A 17,934-nucleotide genomic window follows, 5' to 3' on the forward strand; every position below is an offset into this window, starting at 1 on the left:
ATCAAGATTTGTTCCTTTGAAAATGTATGGCCAATTTTCTTCCCCATCATCACTATAATAGAGCTTGTGCTTTGTCTCTAACAAACTCATCATTGATGATATGCTAAACTCTAATATTTGTTATCTGTGATTAAACAATATTCAGAAAGATATTTTTATGCACCATTCTTTTCAACAACAGTGTTTCTAAGCAAATCACAAATTCTTAATTTTGGTTTTTATGTTCATACACAGGCGCAATAAACTTATTTCAACCTCCTCTCTACCTTGAAGAGCACATGGCTTAAAATTCTGCAGATGTGCATGAACCCTGAGTCTACTGTTAAAAAGTTTTTCTCAACACATCAGTGACTAGAGGCATATTCACAAAAGTGGCACTGCTTCCTTGAACATTCTGATATCAATATATTCAATTTGCTTTTCTCTTTCCTACTGAGATGTCAGACTTGATTATTAAAATTTCACCTACAAATTGCATTGACAAAGAGCAGACCACATTTACTCTATTAACTGAAGAAATATTCCCCATAATTCCATGTTGGCCAGCCTCACACAGGTGTACACAACTGGAACTGATACAAATTCCGCAAAACACTGACAATCATAACACTGGTACGGCTCATTTACAAGTTAGTTTTACCAGTTCACTCTAAAAATAGTGGATCAGATCTGTCCATATGGTTGCTTGGCCAACCTCCTGGCACAATAAAATAATACCCCAAAAAATCCTTACACAAAGTTCGTAAGTTTTCCACCTACTAACAAATACACACATGTTGAAGCTTGTGACCTATTGCTATTTACCAAATTCTTCCTACAACATCTGGCACATATTACTCACCTAACTGTTGCTAAGAATAGCACTTTCCTGCTGTTTCCTATTTTCTCTTAAGTATTTTGTATCCTATTGAGAACTTGTTCTGTCTCACTTTACCGACATCCACTCAAAGCACTCAGCATACTCCTGCAACAAACCACCACCACCACCACCACCACCACCACCACCACCACCACCAACCACCCCCTCTCCCCCACCCATTCTTCGCCTTTCAGTTTACTCTTGATCACTAAACCAAACAGTTTATCAGCCTGTAATCTTTATTTCATGTGTCTCTCTCTTCTTATAATGTGCAAAGATGACCAAGATTTAGGCTCATGGGCCATGCCCGGGCCCATGTGCCAAAGTGCTCCGTGTCACTTCACATTTCTCCCACTGCCATGCTGCACTGTCTGAGTGTGAGGGAGGCAAAGAGAGGAAACAATGAATGCAGCACATTCAAATGGCAGTACAGTCATACCGCATATGACTTGGTTTTATATTTCACATTTCTCAATGACATAGATCACAAATAAAACACATTTTCAGTATTAATCAATTATTTTTGGTGTGCTGAAAATATAATTTTTATCTCGTACAAACTGTCGGCATACGGCCAAAAGCAGACAGTTTCACAGAGTTCCACGTAATCACGACTTATTCAGTCTGACAGTCAAAAAATGGTCTTTCACACAAATATTTCTATCAAAATATTGTAGAACTTTTGCACCCTCATTATGGAGACTACCTGAGAAAAGCAGTGTAGACGTCCTGGACAGTTTTAACATAAAAATATTTGTAATTAAAACTGGAATAACCTTGCAGGTCAATCAGTTACATCTGCACCGGCACAGGGACGCTTTCAACTGAAACAGCAAACAGTCTTGAAAACAGCTTTAGAACTGATGTAAGGCTGACAGTGTCCTCAAAACCTTTATAAAATTATCATTGTAATTCTTGCAAGGCCACAATGAATTCTTCTAACCTCGCACTTTCTTTAATGGAAGTGAGCTTCCGGAAGCGGATTGTCTTTGTCCGAATGCGTCCTCCTTGATGTACAGAACAATGAATCGCATCTGTTGCCCGTTGTAATTTTTTGCTCTTTCATTGTCACCTAAAAGTTTAGATTCATTCTGCATGGTACTAAAATGTTGTTTCATAACAAATTAGCAGTACCCATAGCTTATGCAAATTGAGAATTCTCATCCCTCTCTTCTGTCATTCCCATTTACTTTAATGGATTGTATGATAAAACTGCCTCTTTTTGTGCAAACAGCCACTGGACCTGTGAATGTCCATACCACATACAAATAGCAAAGGGGGAAAAATTCTGACACCAAAATTCTGCTGGACTCAGAGTTTTGTGCTGACTGCAAAATGCTGCACCACAATGCTAAATGAAATGTCACACTGTTCCGGGCACTTCCAAGAAGGAGCAAGCAAAGTCAAGTGACAGGCCGCGCTTCGACCTGCCCACAGCCCACACATGCTGCATGCTTGAAGTCTGACATGCCGTGGCGGCCTCTGCTCTACACTATCACAGAGCAGTCTCACTTACCATTGCATGTGCTCATACATTCCCCTAATTCCTGATGAAAACCTATATCTCAACAGATGTACAGCAGACTGTAAATAATCAGTTTTCTGCATCTAAAGATTTCACACTCACAGTTTTTCAGAAACAATGTAGGAGTCTAGACCAAGTAGTACTATAATTTTTATACATACAACAAAGCACAAGAGGTGCCTAAGCGATACACTATGTGTAAAAATCTTAAGCAACAAGACAAATAAAGGTTAGGAAAATACATAGTTACATAAACCAATGTATAAATTTTGCAATCTACATTTCGTAATCAAGGAAAAACTTAAATTTATAATAAAGTAACAGTACTGAGTTACTTAATTTTCAAATAATTTGTGATGATGAGTGATTTAACTGGAAATTCATCATCTTTCAGAAGGCAAAACTTAAATTAAAAAAAAACACATGTATATAACACATCAATATCACAGTCATGATCCCACTGCTCTTCCCAGTTAATCTCTCTGAGCACATGCCACTAAACCTGAAACTATTTGACAATGATCTATCTTCACTTATAGGTCCCAAAGCATAGGTTCTAATTTCCCAAACTTTATTTTCTATTTACTACAAGTTCTTCTTGGTATTATGTCTGTCTGTCTTTTCTTTTTTTTTTTTTTTTTTTTTGGGGGGGGGGGGGGGGGGGTGTAAGAGAGGCAAAGTGCTTGCTCACAGATTCACTGCATGAATTTACAGCTTCTGATACAAAATGGGCACTGATGAGCCAAAATATTATGACACTGCCCACAACAAAGTTGAATGTCTCCTGGTGATGTGGGCACATGACACAATTAGGGAAGTACGTACACAGAAGAGAGACAAATGGGCAGTCATTATTGTGAAGATATGGGCCATAAATACAGAAATCCATGAGTATAAGTGATTTTGACAAAGTGCACATTGTAGTGGCGCTGCAGTTGGAAATGAGAATCTGCAATGGCGAAGTTGGTCATCTGATTTTGTACAACTGTCGTGAGTACCTATGAAATGTGGTTGAAGGATGGTGGAATAACGCATAGGCTGTACAGTACTGGACATCCAGATCTCATCACAAAACATAGAGGGTGGAGAATTCCGCACTGTTTAATCAAAGATAGGCAGCTATCTGTTGCAGATCTGATGCCAGAGTACAATGCTGGTGCAGACACAAGTGTTTCAGAGCACATGGTTCAAAGGCCATAGTTGAACATGGAGCTCCACATCACACAATGCCTGTGTGTTCCTGTGTTGACCAAACAACATCATCAGTTTCCGATTGCAGTGGGCACAGCAGCACTGAGTTTTTGCCATGGACCTGTCATATGAATCATATTTCTTATTACGCCAGCCAATGGTTAGGTCCTTACATGGTGTCATCCAGGTGAATGGCTGCTTGAAACATGCACCATGCCACAGAGGCAGGCAGGTGAGAGCAGAATTATGCTATGGGGTACATTGAGTTGGGCTTCTATGGGACCTATGGAAGTACTCAAAGATACCATGACAACAGTGAACTATGTGAACATTATTGTGGACCACTTGCGTCCCTTCATGGTTGAAGTCTTATCTGATGGTGATGACATCTTCCATTAGGATAACTCTCCATGACACAAGGCCAGAATCGTGCTGCAATGGTTTGAGGAGCATGATAGTGAACTCATCGCACTGATGTCTTAGCCAGCAAATGTCCCTGATTTGTACCCACTGGAACACACATCAGGCACCAGCTGCATGCCCACAAACAACTGTACCATAATTTGTGGGAATTTAGTGAACTGTGAGTAGACATATGGTGCCACATACTTCCAGAAACCTATCAACGACTTTTACAATCCATGCCAGGCAGAATCACTGCTGTACTGTGTTTTTTTAAGAGGAACAACACGCTACTAAACAGGTGGTCATAGTTTTGGCTCATTGGTGCATAAACAGTAAGTTAGAATTAAACTGCTGACACTGAAACGAAAGCACAGACTGGAAATTATGGGAAGAGTGTAAATGATGATGAAAAGAAGAAGAAACATTAAATATGACAAAAAATAATTTATTAAAATTATATAAAATTTGTAAGCCATTCTGCTGCATCCTCAGTCCAATCTGCGAATACAAAACAGACATCTTGCCACAAAATTTAACAACATAAAAATTTTATGCATGTTTGACTTTTTTTGCGAGGCAATGCTTACACTATGAAGATGGCTGAGCAAGTCATATTTGTTCAATGATTCAACCATAACATGAGATTTTTATAAAACAAATGCTCTCCAATAGGAGATCTATTCAGTTCTTCAATCACTGTAGAATCACTTTCACATTCCTTGGCGTAGAAAGTACCATTCCTCCACATCTTTAAAATCTTACACACATATTTCTAATATGTAGAAGTTATTCACCTACACCAGTACTTAAATTATCTTCACTTTTCATTTTTAAAATATGGGAACGCAAGCACTGCATATAATCACACATGGCTGTAGTGAAGGCTGTATCCAAAAGATACTGAGGAATCCATCCATTAAGGTTTGTGTTGAGCAGCCATCGACATATACACCGATTATTTTCAGCTGGCTGTATAACCCAACAACTGGGCCCATTTTCGCCTCTGCAACAATTTTATCACATACTTAGTAAGTGAAAACATCACCAGTGATTAGAGTGCTATACCTTCAAGAGACTTAAACCAGCACAGCTGAATTTTAGGGTGCTTATTCTTTATTAAAGCAAGAAGCATAATAAAACTTACACTTACAATGTTAACAACAACAGTTAGGATATTGTCACTGCTTCAAAATAAACACACTATGCAGCCATAATATAAGCGATATGCTATAGTCAGTTCTGGTTGAAAAAGACACATCAAATTCAAACACGTAATGAACACTACCTATTAACTTAAATGTAAGAATTCTCTAACACCCAACTATAGGGACACTCATGATACAGGGTGATTATAATTAAAGTTAAACTTTCATAAGGCTGTAGAAGTAACACCACTGGTCAGAATGATGTCAAATTGCAATGGAATATTATCGGAGAAGTGGGAAAACGAATGGAAGAAGGAAAAAAATAGTGTCAAAATTGATCAACAGATGGCACAGGCTGTGTCAGAATATGTAAATGAAAACACCTGTCATGACTATGACCCCTTGAAGTTGGTATAAACACGCCGGATACACAGCTTTTCCTCCTTTTGCATCTGTGACGTTTGCCATGCAGGAACACGCTCTGCTTGTAAAGCTGTATTATAAGAATGATGACTGAGCACATGTCGTTCTGCAGAATTCAGCACTGAAAGGTTTGAAAAAAGGCATTGGTCCAATGACTGGGGTGGGCCTGGAGAAAATGATCTGGAAATTTGAGAAGACAGGTTCTTTTGGAGTGCTACCTGGCAGAGGAAGGAAACAAATTGATTTGATGTCAGTGGAAGCAGTGACCACAGCAATCCAGGAGGAGATAAGTGGTGGTGTGCAAATGTGTAGTGCATGGAGAATTGCCCGAACATTGGACGTACTGGTGAGTGCGGTGCATAATATCCTACAAAACATCCTTCTTTGCTGTCTATTCAAAATTACCCATGTGCACGAGTTGCTTCCTGTTGACCTGTCAGCAAGAGAGACCTATGCTTTAAAATTTCTTGCTCGCATGAAAGTGGAAAATGATTGGCCATGGAAGATTTTGTGGACAGACGAAGCCCACTTCCATCTGACAGGATATGTCAATACAGAGAATTGTTGAATATGGGCAATGGAAAATCAACATGCAAATCAACCAGTACCATTTCATCCTAAAAGGTCACTGTGTGGTGCAGGTTTACGGTATCATTTATCACATGGCCACAGTTTTTCGAAGAGACAGGTGCTTCCGGTACTGTTACCTGCACCATCACTAGTAAGTGCTAAGAGTGTATTTTGCGCGACCACATCATTCCAGCTCTCCAACAGCATGGATGTGTGGATGAGATCATTTTTATGCAAGATTGTGCACCTCTGCACATTACAAATACTATTAAGCAGCTGCTGAAGCGGCATTTCGGAAATGCTAGAATAATCAGCTGCCATTTCCCTACAGCCTGGCCATCCCAATCACCTGATCTTAATCCGTGTAACTTCTGGCTGTTGAGCTTCCTGAAAGATATTGCGTTCAATGTTCTAATTGTAAACTTAGCTGCATTGAAGGCACACATTCTGAACATGACCCCAGAAACACTTCGATGAGTTGTGGAGCATACTGTTTCTTGATTTCTACGTGTTGTAGAAAATAGTGGACAGCATATTGAACATATTTTGTGCCAGTCACATGGAAATTAATAATCCAATTTGATTTTGATTGATGCTTTTTATGTGGTTTTGGGCCTCAGGACAATTAAAAACCAATGTGAGTGATGCTTTTTATGCGGTTTTTGGCCTCAGGACAATTAAAATTTTCCCATCCAATGTGATATGACTTTGCCGTGGTGGTGGACGGGATTATGTAACTAACAGTATCACATCTGTACACTCATGCACACTGAGTAGTACAGATAGTTTAACATCAAACATACACCTTAGGCATTGTTGTATGATTCATTTGTCATTTGTAGTCAACCATTATTAAATTACGATGATTACAGCACCATCTATTGCTACATTTTGTAACTATTTATTTTTCTTATGCCATACGTTTTCCCCCTTCTTTGATAATATTCCACTGCAATCTGATGTCATTCTGACCAGTGGTGTTATTTCTACAGCAGTTTGAAAGTTGAACTTTAATTCTAATCACCTTGTATATTTCCCATTGGAAAATAAGCAATGTCTGCAAAAAACATTGCACAATCTTACTAATTACCATTTAATCAACATATATTTACTTATAGACATGAAACTGATGTAACCCTGCTCATACCATGCCTGTTAAGAGTATTTATCCACACAAAAAATTAATTAGTTAACATCCATTCCAACAGAAGAAATAAAATGGGGCACTAAATCCCATTTGTCATTTGAATTGCCACATACGACACTGTAATCAAAAGGAATATCATAGTCATTGCAGCAGATGATGAAATTGCAATTTTTGGACAGTGTAGTAAATAACCAGGATTCAAATGAAAGGAATATCACAAAATGTGAGCATAATAAAATAATTCAGAATGAATCTTTTGATCTGAAACTCTACCTTTACCTTTTACAGACAGTGCTCTCACCAACTGAGCTATCAAGGCACACCTGCTTGTCTATCAGACATCTTCAATTTTTCGATACCTCTTTTCAGTTTACTGAGTTCCAGAGTGTCTTCACTGCAGAATTTCCTGAACTACTACTACCATGACAGGCTTCATAAGTGAATATCGCAGTCACAACCTAAGAGTTATTTTCAGAGTGAATATTTCATCTGTAGCAGAGTGTACAATATTATACAAGGTTCCGTTAGATTGCAGTTGTTTGCTACAGTGTGACTCAATCCCAAAATCTTACCTTTTGTAGGCAATTCTTTTTCCTCACACCCTGTTTCACAGATTCAGTTTCCTTGTTTCTCTCTTTCTTGCACTAAAAAGAAACATCCTAAACTTCGCCCCATATTTCAAAAAGAAAGAAAAAAGCACGGTTGTAACCTATCAGCCCCAGAAATTGATCCCGCAAGAATATTTGGGCCATAATTCTGATAGTACATTGGTATAACCTACTGAAAGTACAGCTTTTAAACTTTTGCACACACTGGTTATTTATCACTCGATCCACCCCACTGCAGCTACCTAATGCCTGTGCACAAAGTACAATACCATTTGTACATTACTGTTTTGACAACGGTAACACGCTTTGTTCATTGTGTCGAAGTGCACAGTTTCTAATATGTAGTTTGTGGCAGAGATCTCTCTGTTTTGAACATTTTTATGTTGTGATCTAAAATTCAGTTTAAATGAATGAAATCAAAAAGTGTGCCATTAAAGAAATAACATAGTGCTATTTAATTATTAAGACCATCATTGTGTTAATTTCTTTGGATTTTAAAACTGACACTGTTAAAGTGAAGTATAATTGCATGAGGTGCACTATTCTATAACATGATTGCCATGATTAAATTGTAAAATGAAAATCATTACCAGTATTTCATAATAATTCTTCAGCTGCTTAGGTACATTCATCTTAATTTTGAGGCATATATATAGCTGCAGACTAGCAACACAAGAATACTGTCAAAATAATATTTAACATATAGGTGTGTAATGTTGACATATTACACCTCATGTTACTTACCACTTCTCCTGTAGAATAACATGTGTTCTTGTACAAGATTTGAAAACACGTTGGACAGATGTGTCCACTTCTACATCTACATCTAAATCTACATACATACTCCACAAGTCATGATATGGTACATGGCAGAAGGTACCCTGTACCACTACTGGTCAGTTCCTTTCCTGTTCAACTTGCAAATAGAGCAAGGGAAAATTACTCACTCTATGCCTCCATATGAGCCCTAATCCCTCTACTCTTATCTTTGTGGTCCTTACGTGAAATGTACATTGGTGGCAGTAAATACATTCTGCTATCAGCCTCAAATGCTTGTTCTCTAAATTGTATCAATAGTCAAAAAGAGTATCTCCTTTCCTCCAGTAATTCCCATTCGAGTTCCAAAGCATCTCTGTAATACGTGTATGTTGTTCAAACCTACCAGTAACAAATCTAGAAGCCCACCTCTCAATCGTTTCACTGTCTTTCTTTAATCTGACCTGTTGCGAATCCCACACACATTAACATTACTCAACAAGGAGTCACACTAGTGTCCTATATACAGTTTCTTTACAGCTGAACCACACTTTCCTAAAATTCTCCCAATAAATCCAAGTCTACCATTCACCTTCCCTACAACAATTCTTATATGTTCATTCCATTTCATAGTGCTTTGCAATGTTATACCTAGATATTTAACTGACTTGATTGTGTGAAGCAGCACACCACCAACGCTGTATTCGAACATTAGGGGTTTGCTTATCCTACTCATCTGCATTACTTTACATTTTTCTACATTTAGAGCCATTCATCATAGCAACTAGAAATTTTGTCTAAGTCACCTTGTGTGCTCCTCCACTAACTCAATGATGACACCTTCCCATACATCACAGCTTCATCAGCAAACAGCCACAGACTGCTGCTTACCCTGTTGGCCAGATCACATATTTATATAGAAAATAACAGCAGTCCTATCACGCTTCCATGGGGCACTCCTGATGATAACCTTGTCTCTGATGAACAGCCACCATGGAGGATAAAATACTGGGTTCTGTTACTTAAGAGGCAGTGTGGCACCATATCAAATGCTTTACAGAAATCTAGGAATAAGGAATCCGCCTGCTACCCTTGATTCGTAGTTCACAGGATATCCTATGGTAAAAGGACAAGTTGAGTTTTGCATAAGCAGTGCTTTATAAAATCTTAGTGATTTGTCGACACAAGCTTTTCCCTCTCAAGGGAATTTATTATACTTGAACAGAGAATATGTTCAAGGATTCTTGTACAAACGTTCTTTTACCCTTCTTATACAAACAGGTCATCTGCACCTTTTCAAGTTCCTTGGGACTTTGCACTGGGCGAAAGATTCTTGCTAAATGCAAGCTAATCAAGGGAGCAATGCTGTAGAGTACTCTTTCTCCTGTGTGAATGATTTATTAAATCCGAAATTTAAAATTTTGTCTACTTTTGCTGTCTTCGACTGCCACACCAGACCAGCCAATGAGTGACTGGATAGAAGACTTAGACCCACTTAACAATTTTATGTTGGACCAGAATTTTCTTGGGTTCTTGATAAAATCTTTAGCTAAGTTATGATGGTGTAGTAGTTGTAAGCTTTGCGAATCAATCCTTTTACGACCACATGAATTTCTATTAACTTTTTTCTGTCATCATTTGTGAGTTCTCTTATGAATTGAGAGTGCAACAGCGTCCTGTCTACTCTTCCCTTTTCTTCAACATCCTGCAAATAGGAAGGCTCAGGTTGTCAAACCACTGTATAGTGCTTCGCTCTCAGGCATCAGGCGCCTGCAGTGGGGTGAAGCAAGTGTGCGCGGTAGTTTAAAAGCTGTACTTTCATAAGGTCATAACTGTGTACGATCAGAATTATGGCCTGAATTTTCAAGCAGAATCAACTGTTGGGGCTAATATCTTTCAAGTGTACTATTTTCTCCTTAAAATATGAGGTCAAGTTGGGGATGGTTTCTTGTAAGCCATGCAGTAGAGCCTCTGTACAGCTCGTAAAGTATGGGAGAGATACTAGCAAACTGAACCTATAAGGCAAGTTATAAAGTGTGTCTGGACAACTCTGTAAGACCAAATTCCATGAAAGTCAAAGGTCTAGGTTCAAGTCCCAAACCAGAAAACATTGTTAATATGCCTGGAGGTTTCACACTCAAGTGTTTTATAATGGCACAAAAATTACATACAAAAATAGGAAAGTATGCGAGACTCGAGTTCTAGCAACCACTAGAACTACAATATATGCCCTTTGATACTAAAATTTAGATGCTGAAGGCCACCAAAAACATAGTTTCAAGTTTTATACCGCGCTTAAGCACTACTGACACCAGGCTGCAATTTAATTATAATTTTCTGCAATACAGGTCAAGGCAGATAATTGTGGTTAAATTATGTATTCCTTGCAGCCAAAATCTTTATTGTGTGAAATTTTCTACTTGATGGGAAGCTTGACCTATATCTGCGTAGTGCTTTTCACTTCAGGCAGGGACAGAGTAAGAGGTGTGCTACAACTTGGAAAACAGTGAACGAATGTGTTTAAAACGTTTCAGAAGCAATGGGACTGCGACTGTTACATTCTCACATTGTCAGCGACAGTGTTAGGTAGTACTCTACACCAAAAAATAGCAAGTTTTTACGTTCTCCCAGATCTATACTATCAAAGAAGTAATGTTTAATTGTAATCTGGAGTATAGTATCTCCATGAAGTTTGTCACAGAAGAAAATGAATAAATCCATTGTCATCACAGCAACTACCACAAAGCACTTTTTAATCCCCTTATACATTTCATTTTAGTCCAATAAGCTAAACAGTTTTGCATATATCATCATTTCCTTGAGATTTAAAAGAGTTTGATTTTATTGCTGCCAAAATTTGCTTTCACTTCACTTAAAGCATATCCTTTCTCTCTTTAGCAGTCACCTACACCTTGGCATGCTGTCTACTTGCCCATGTTGTCATTATAACCAGTATGTTTGTTACTAACATGCTTATCACCAAAAAAATATGTTTGTTACAATTTTTATGCTCCATATTTGTCTTTCAGTGTGATATCAGAGTGGTAAATCTGTTTCCTCAAAAATTATGCCTGAGCTTTCCAGGTTTAAATTCCAGATTTCCCTGAACCAAGTTTTGTTTTAAGTGACGGCATAGTTTAGTTTACTATTTTTCCATGAGCAAAATATGTATACTTTTTTTTTTTTTTTTTTTTTTTTTTTTTTTTTAGTTGCCATGTTATTTAATGATTACTCCAAGTTCAGCTAGGGTTTACAGTTTTACCATCAATTCTATAATTCCATTTTGTTCCATGTTGTGTCTTTGTGCAATAAACCAAGTACATGAAACTATGTGAACAAGATATCAGAGAAATTCTCACTGTGGCTCATTCTGCAACATTGTCACTGGAATGCAATATCAACAGATTTTAATAGCGCCAAGACATCATATTTCTAATCGGATTCTACTCACACTGAGAGAAAGTTGACAACATCCTAGTTTGCACTGAAATTAGTAAAAAATAAACATTCTGAATTTGTAGTGCTAGCCTACAAAAAATGTGTGTACAAATACAGACTCATAATTTTATCTTTTATAAAATTTAAAAACTTACCTTCGCCTCTTTGCAAATGGTGAATTAATATACAGCAGAAACTCGTGTGCATGCTCCATCACAATTAAAATCATGCAGTGCATAATACACCTGGAGCCCAGAAAACCATGGACAATAATGAAGATTTCCGAGATCAGTGAGTCCACTAGAGATAACCATTATCGAGCAACAAGCATTACAACAATTCAGTGACTTCCTTCGCCCTTCCTTATTCAACTCCAGAACTGTATACTTCCAAAACAGAAACAGGCTGATTTTTAACAAAATGACTCTGAACACTTCTTTCTGGCAACAATCTGGAGCAATTTAACTTCATCTCTCTCACAATTTACTGATATTTTCCTGACTTTTCCAGTAAATTAAGCTTCCCTCAGAATTTCCAGGTTTTACAGACAACTCACTAACCTGAATATATTCCCTAAAAATTAGTCCACACTTTGCAACACACAGACATTAATGCTCACTCATTTTATTGGTGGTGGTTTGGTTTCCTTATCAACTGTGTTTTTCACCCATTTTCATAAATCTTTTATGTTGTTAGTGCTGAAAAACCCACTTAATATGTCTGTTATTGAGGTTTTTTTTATCACTTAGTGTTATGTCAATGACCAAATCCTGTTTCAGTTTTCAAAATTTGCCCCTTTGTCTTTTTTTATTGATGTGTTCATTTAATTGTGGTGTGTGTGACCCCTAAATAAATGTATCTCATTTCAGATGCTGTACGTTCAGTGGATTTTCAAAAGTATTTGGATGATCTCCACACATTGTGTATGTCAGGTATCAGTGTTTATTGACCAATAAACTCACCAGTGTAGTTGTTCGAACATGTGTCAAATAGAATCTGTAGATTGGCTGGTCACCCAAAGATTCCCCATATTAGTCTAAAAGCATCTGGGTTCCCTTATTTACCTTGTTATTTAGCAGTTGGTTTATATGTATTACTTTTCTCTCTCTGTGGTCGTGGTGGTGGTGGCGGCAGTAATAGTAATAGTAGTAGCAGTACTAGTAAAGTGGAATTTTATATGCCCATTTGATAGTGTGTTCTCAAATTAATCTAGTACATTATTCGTTTTATCAATATGTATTAACAGAAACCATAAAACACAAAGAATAATCAATACTCCAGCAGTCACTGAGCAGCGCTCCCACATGGCAGTAACAGTCAGCACAGGCCAGGGCGGTGCTGTCACTGTTAATGTACTGGTTATTCTGTCCCTATTAACACACATTGATAAAAGGAATATCGCACTAGAATTTTCTGGGATCACTCTGTCGAATGTGCATCTAAAATTCCACTTTAAAAACCATTTCATTTGTAATGGGAAACAAATGGATGCTTTCCAGCAATGGTGGGCATCGCATGAAACATCTGATGAGCAGCATTTGTTTGGGCTGACTCCAGCTACACACTGCAAAAAAGAAATTGCAAATATCTGCCAAAAGAGAAACGCGCCCCCACACACACACACACACACACACACACACACACACACACACACATCAAATTGCAGGAAATTTGACATTTAGGACAAGATGAAAACAGGTATATGATAGTTCACTACAAACATGGCAGACTAATGATGAGTTCAGAATTTATAAAAACAAAATAAACACTATACCTGATATGAGAGCTGAAGAATATAGCTTAGCACAGAGAGAAAGAGGCAAAACAGAATGACATGTAGGATGGGAAATCCCTTCACTCAAACGTGGAAAGTGTCGTTTGGTGGCTCAGTGGGTAAGTATCAGACTATAAAATCAAAGGTCTGGTATTCAGTGCCAAGCTGGTACTAGGATTTTTTCTGTCACTTATAATTTCTTTCACATTCAGTAATGTTAAAAATGTTGAGTTGCACCAGTATTATCAGAGTCCATGATAAACTGTAAATCACCCTATGAGTAGTGGAAAAAGCTTCCTTAGCAGACCATGTTTTGCTGGTGAAAATAGTTCACTTTGGAAAAGTGGTAACATCCACACACTGGTATAGAAACCAAGCACAAAAGATAACACATGATGCAAAGCCTGCAATATTAGTGCAAGAACTAATTTCATTTTCCTTGTAATATAACTGGCTTGCAGGAATTAGTTCAAAGGTGAGAGGCAGGCAAGGGCACAGGACATCCAATAAGACCATGCCTAGAAAAGCACTGCAGCGTTCTAACCAACCTTCAGGTTAAACACAGCTCTTTTTTAATAAAAAAAAAAAGAAGAAGGAGCTGAGAGAGAGAGACTAATACCCACATGATACTGTACGTGGTAATGTCTAACTCAAACAATAAAGGGGGGTGGAATATAAGAAATTAACCAAACCAAAGAACCATTTTAATTCCAATAAAATAAATATAGACAGGACAGCTAGGTGTAGCACCAAATGAAATCCAACAATGAGTGTTTTCTAAGGGCTCCAGAGATATATAGTAAGCCTGATTTTTTTTAAATGAATTGATGTCATTCCTCAAGTTTTCATTCACAGGGTTAAGAAGCAGACGCACATCCAATAGCTTCCTCCAGGTGCAGACTGTAAACACCGATATATTAACACATATGTAGCACAGTCAAAAACTGTTACGAAGCTCATCCATCACCATGAGATTTGTGAACAAACAGTTAAATCAATGGAGATACCCATCTGAGTAAGTAACAATCAGAGACACAAAGCACATAATCTTAACACAGAGAGAAGGAATGATGACAGATTTCAGGACAAAATGACAGGAGGTACTGAATCTCTTACATTGTGTTCAAAATTCATGCAAAATACATTTTGTACTCAGATGGACAAACTCGTAAAACACAATCAGGGAACAATTTTTCTATGCAAAGACACAAAAGGAGCATAAAAAAAGTATTTTAAGCAAAGTAAAATTTGGTGCACTATTTCCAAACAGGACGAGGTGCTTTAAATGACAAAATCACCTGATATGATAGTGAATCTCTTGGGTATAAATTTAGGCACAGCCACTTAGTTAAGACAATAGCTGAATGAAAGAAAAGGAAAGATGACCTAGTCTGAAACGCAGGAAAAAATTATCAGCAAATCATCTAGCAGCTGGGAACATTAGCTGAAGGCAGAGAAAATTGTTATTGTAAACCAACTGGGGTAACTTTAGCAGCAGGTAAATCACAGCAGAATTAAAAAGCACAAATTTGAATGTTAAATATCCACACATATAGAAAAGCGTAGTGTTTTCATAACTTTACATGAAATACTCTACAGCAGTGGTAGTCAACCTGGTCCCTACCGCCCACTAGTGGCTGTTCCTGCTTTCATGGTGGGTGGTATGAAGTACGAGTTTTTAAACCATTTTCATTAGGTTTTCATAAAATTTGGACATGAAGTATTTTGTAAGTAATTATTATTATATGCTTTACCTTGCCACAACTCTGCTTTAGAAATTTTATAAAGTTACTTCCCAACTTTATAAACCACTATTACTGTTGAACTGGTGGATGGTTACAAAATTTTACCACTAACAAAGATGCAAATGTGGGTGGTAGGTGAAAAGGTTGACTGCTTGCTCTACAGCATGCTCTATATAATATATGAAGGAAACTTAAATTTACAAACCTTATATATTTATTGTGTTTTGGGATACTGGGATGTGTGACGGAGGCACTAGCTACGACATAACAACCATTCTTCATGTTCCAGTTGCGTAGAAGTACAAAATCACGACTAGAAAAGACACCACCAGCACCATCAGCGACAACCTGGTAGATAACATCTGTGCGCTCATCAATGACCTGACAGAACATCAGAAGTAATTTTGTACACAAAAGAATAATGAACATTCAAACACATAAAAGTGACTAATTTATAGCAATGCATTTTATCAAAAATGGCAAATAACTTTGTGCATTCTACAACACTTCTGACATAATGACTCTTAGCTCACATGTAGTAGAAAGAAATGCTTTTGGAATCAGTAGAAAAGAATGGCACTGCAAAAATTAATAATTAATGAAGCACTTTGTCTTTTTACATTGCCCATCTCTGGAATTTTAAGTGACAATTATTACGCAGGTGTGTAGGTAATACTATACAAGGTGTTTTTAACAGTTTTTGAATTCAGTTAAGGACACTGAGATCACAGGAAGGAGAATGAAGCAGTTTGCACTTTGTTCTCTTCATTTAAACTGAGAGACTGTTGCTTCAGAGGTGCCAATCTCTAGATTTTATGTTGTAGGTCCTGTTCAGCAGGTTGTGCTGTCAACAGTTTTATCATCATGATCAGTACTCTTTCTGTTGGAGGCTGATGAGTAAAAAAGGCGATTTTATTAGTTTTGAAAAGACTAGGGCTTTCTGATAACTTTGTATGAGTCAAACTTGTACTTTATGGGTACGTATGTATGTATGTATGTATGTGGTTTAGGGTGCTCAACGATGAGGTGTTGTACCTTTGTTTATCTGAAGTACAAAGTACATGGCATTGTTAACTCAACTTAGAGGAGACTTTCAGTATCACTTCTCATTCTGAAAGATCCTCACTTGGGGAGGAACAAATATTTATGTGACCATATCCCACACCTTCATAAAAACAGGCTTGGACTATCTTGCTAGGTTGCACCATGCACTTCTCTATTTTGTAATAGGCCAGTTTCTTTGATTTTCAGCTTGTTGGTAGTCGTGTGACTGCATACATGCTGTGATCGGCTGTAGGTAATTTCTATGGTATTTGAGATTTATTGTTCACTTACTGTGGTCAGTAAAGTGACTTTTGCACATTGGCGTGTGGGTGAGGTCTGTAGTGATGCAACAGATACAGCCAGGATTGCTGCCTGTGTCCTGAAATCTAACCTTTGCTAAGCTATTCCAGATTCTGATTTTGATTGAGTGTTTAAGGATATCCCAACAGCTGAGATCATCAGTCTCCTATTCACCACCCCCTCCCCAGCCCTCCCACCTCCAGGACAGAAGCAATATACCCAGTCTTCCTGTGTGTACAGTAAATTCTGTGTGCAAGTGCAAGAAAGTGTTGTAAATGTGTGTGCAGTATGTATCTTGAGGCATAACATGGGAACAAGCCAGGTATTCACCTAGTGGGATGTGAGAAACCACCTAAAAACCACATCTAGGCTGGTCGGCACACTGACTCATCACCATAAATCCAGCTGGTGGACTCGATCCAGGCCAGGCATACCTCCCTGTCCTGGAAGCACTCACAATAACATGCACAACTACCCGGGCAGGTAGTATTCCAGCACACTTGCCTAAAACTAGTATGGTTTGCTAAAGCACAAAAAACAGACAATTTTGTCTCCTTCCCTCCCCCAGCCATCAGAAATCACTACAGCCAATAACCCCAATAACCCTCTTGCAGGAAGTTTAGGAGATCAATGCCCAATGTGGAAAACTACACAGAATGTACGAAGAGTTGATCATACGCACAGAAAGAAGAAAACTCCTTCAACAAGCCTTTAAAACTGGCAGCCCATGGTAAAGTGGCAGGAAAACCAAAATAATACCAGGATGAGAAAGTAAAGAAACCATGGAAGAGGGATGGAAAAAAATTATGGTAATGAGCAGTATAATGTGTAACAGTATGTTTTTAATTCATTCCTAATTGTGGTACTATTGTGCTATTCATCTTTAACCATTATGAATACAATGTATGTTACACCAATGCAGGTGCAGTGCAAACCAAAAATCTCACAGTATATAAGAGGCACTGTCTGAAATAGATGTTACACAGAATTCTAATGACCTCGAA

The 17,934-nt window shown here is 37.9% G+C and overlaps 1 protein-coding gene across 2 annotated transcripts in view; it reads right to left on the bottom strand.

Annotated features, from left to right (window-relative positions):
* Nucleotides 1–4,409: 4,409 nt before the first annotated feature.
* LOC126469938 (steroidogenic acute regulatory protein-like) overlaps nt 4,410–17,934 on the bottom strand; it is a 175,218-nt gene continuing 161,693 nt past the window's right edge. For both annotated transcript variants that reach the window (XM_050097340.1, XM_050097341.1), the window contains 2 exons: nt 15,792–15,967; nt 4,410–4,983 (listed from right to left, as the gene is read on the bottom strand). In XM_050097340.1, coding sequence (XP_049953297.1) covers nt 4,767–4,983; nt 15,792–15,967 — 393 coding nt within the window. In that variant the 3' untranslated portion in view covers nt 4,410–4,766. The remainder of the gene's footprint in view (nt 4,984–15,791; nt 15,968–17,934) is intronic.

The sequence above is a fragment of the Schistocerca serialis genome, chromosome 3, assembly GCF_023864345.2.
Source record: "Schistocerca serialis cubense isolate TAMUIC-IGC-003099 chromosome 3, iqSchSeri2.2, whole genome shotgun sequence".
Lineage (NCBI taxonomy): Eukaryota > Metazoa > Arthropoda > Insecta > Orthoptera > Acrididae > Schistocerca > Schistocerca serialis.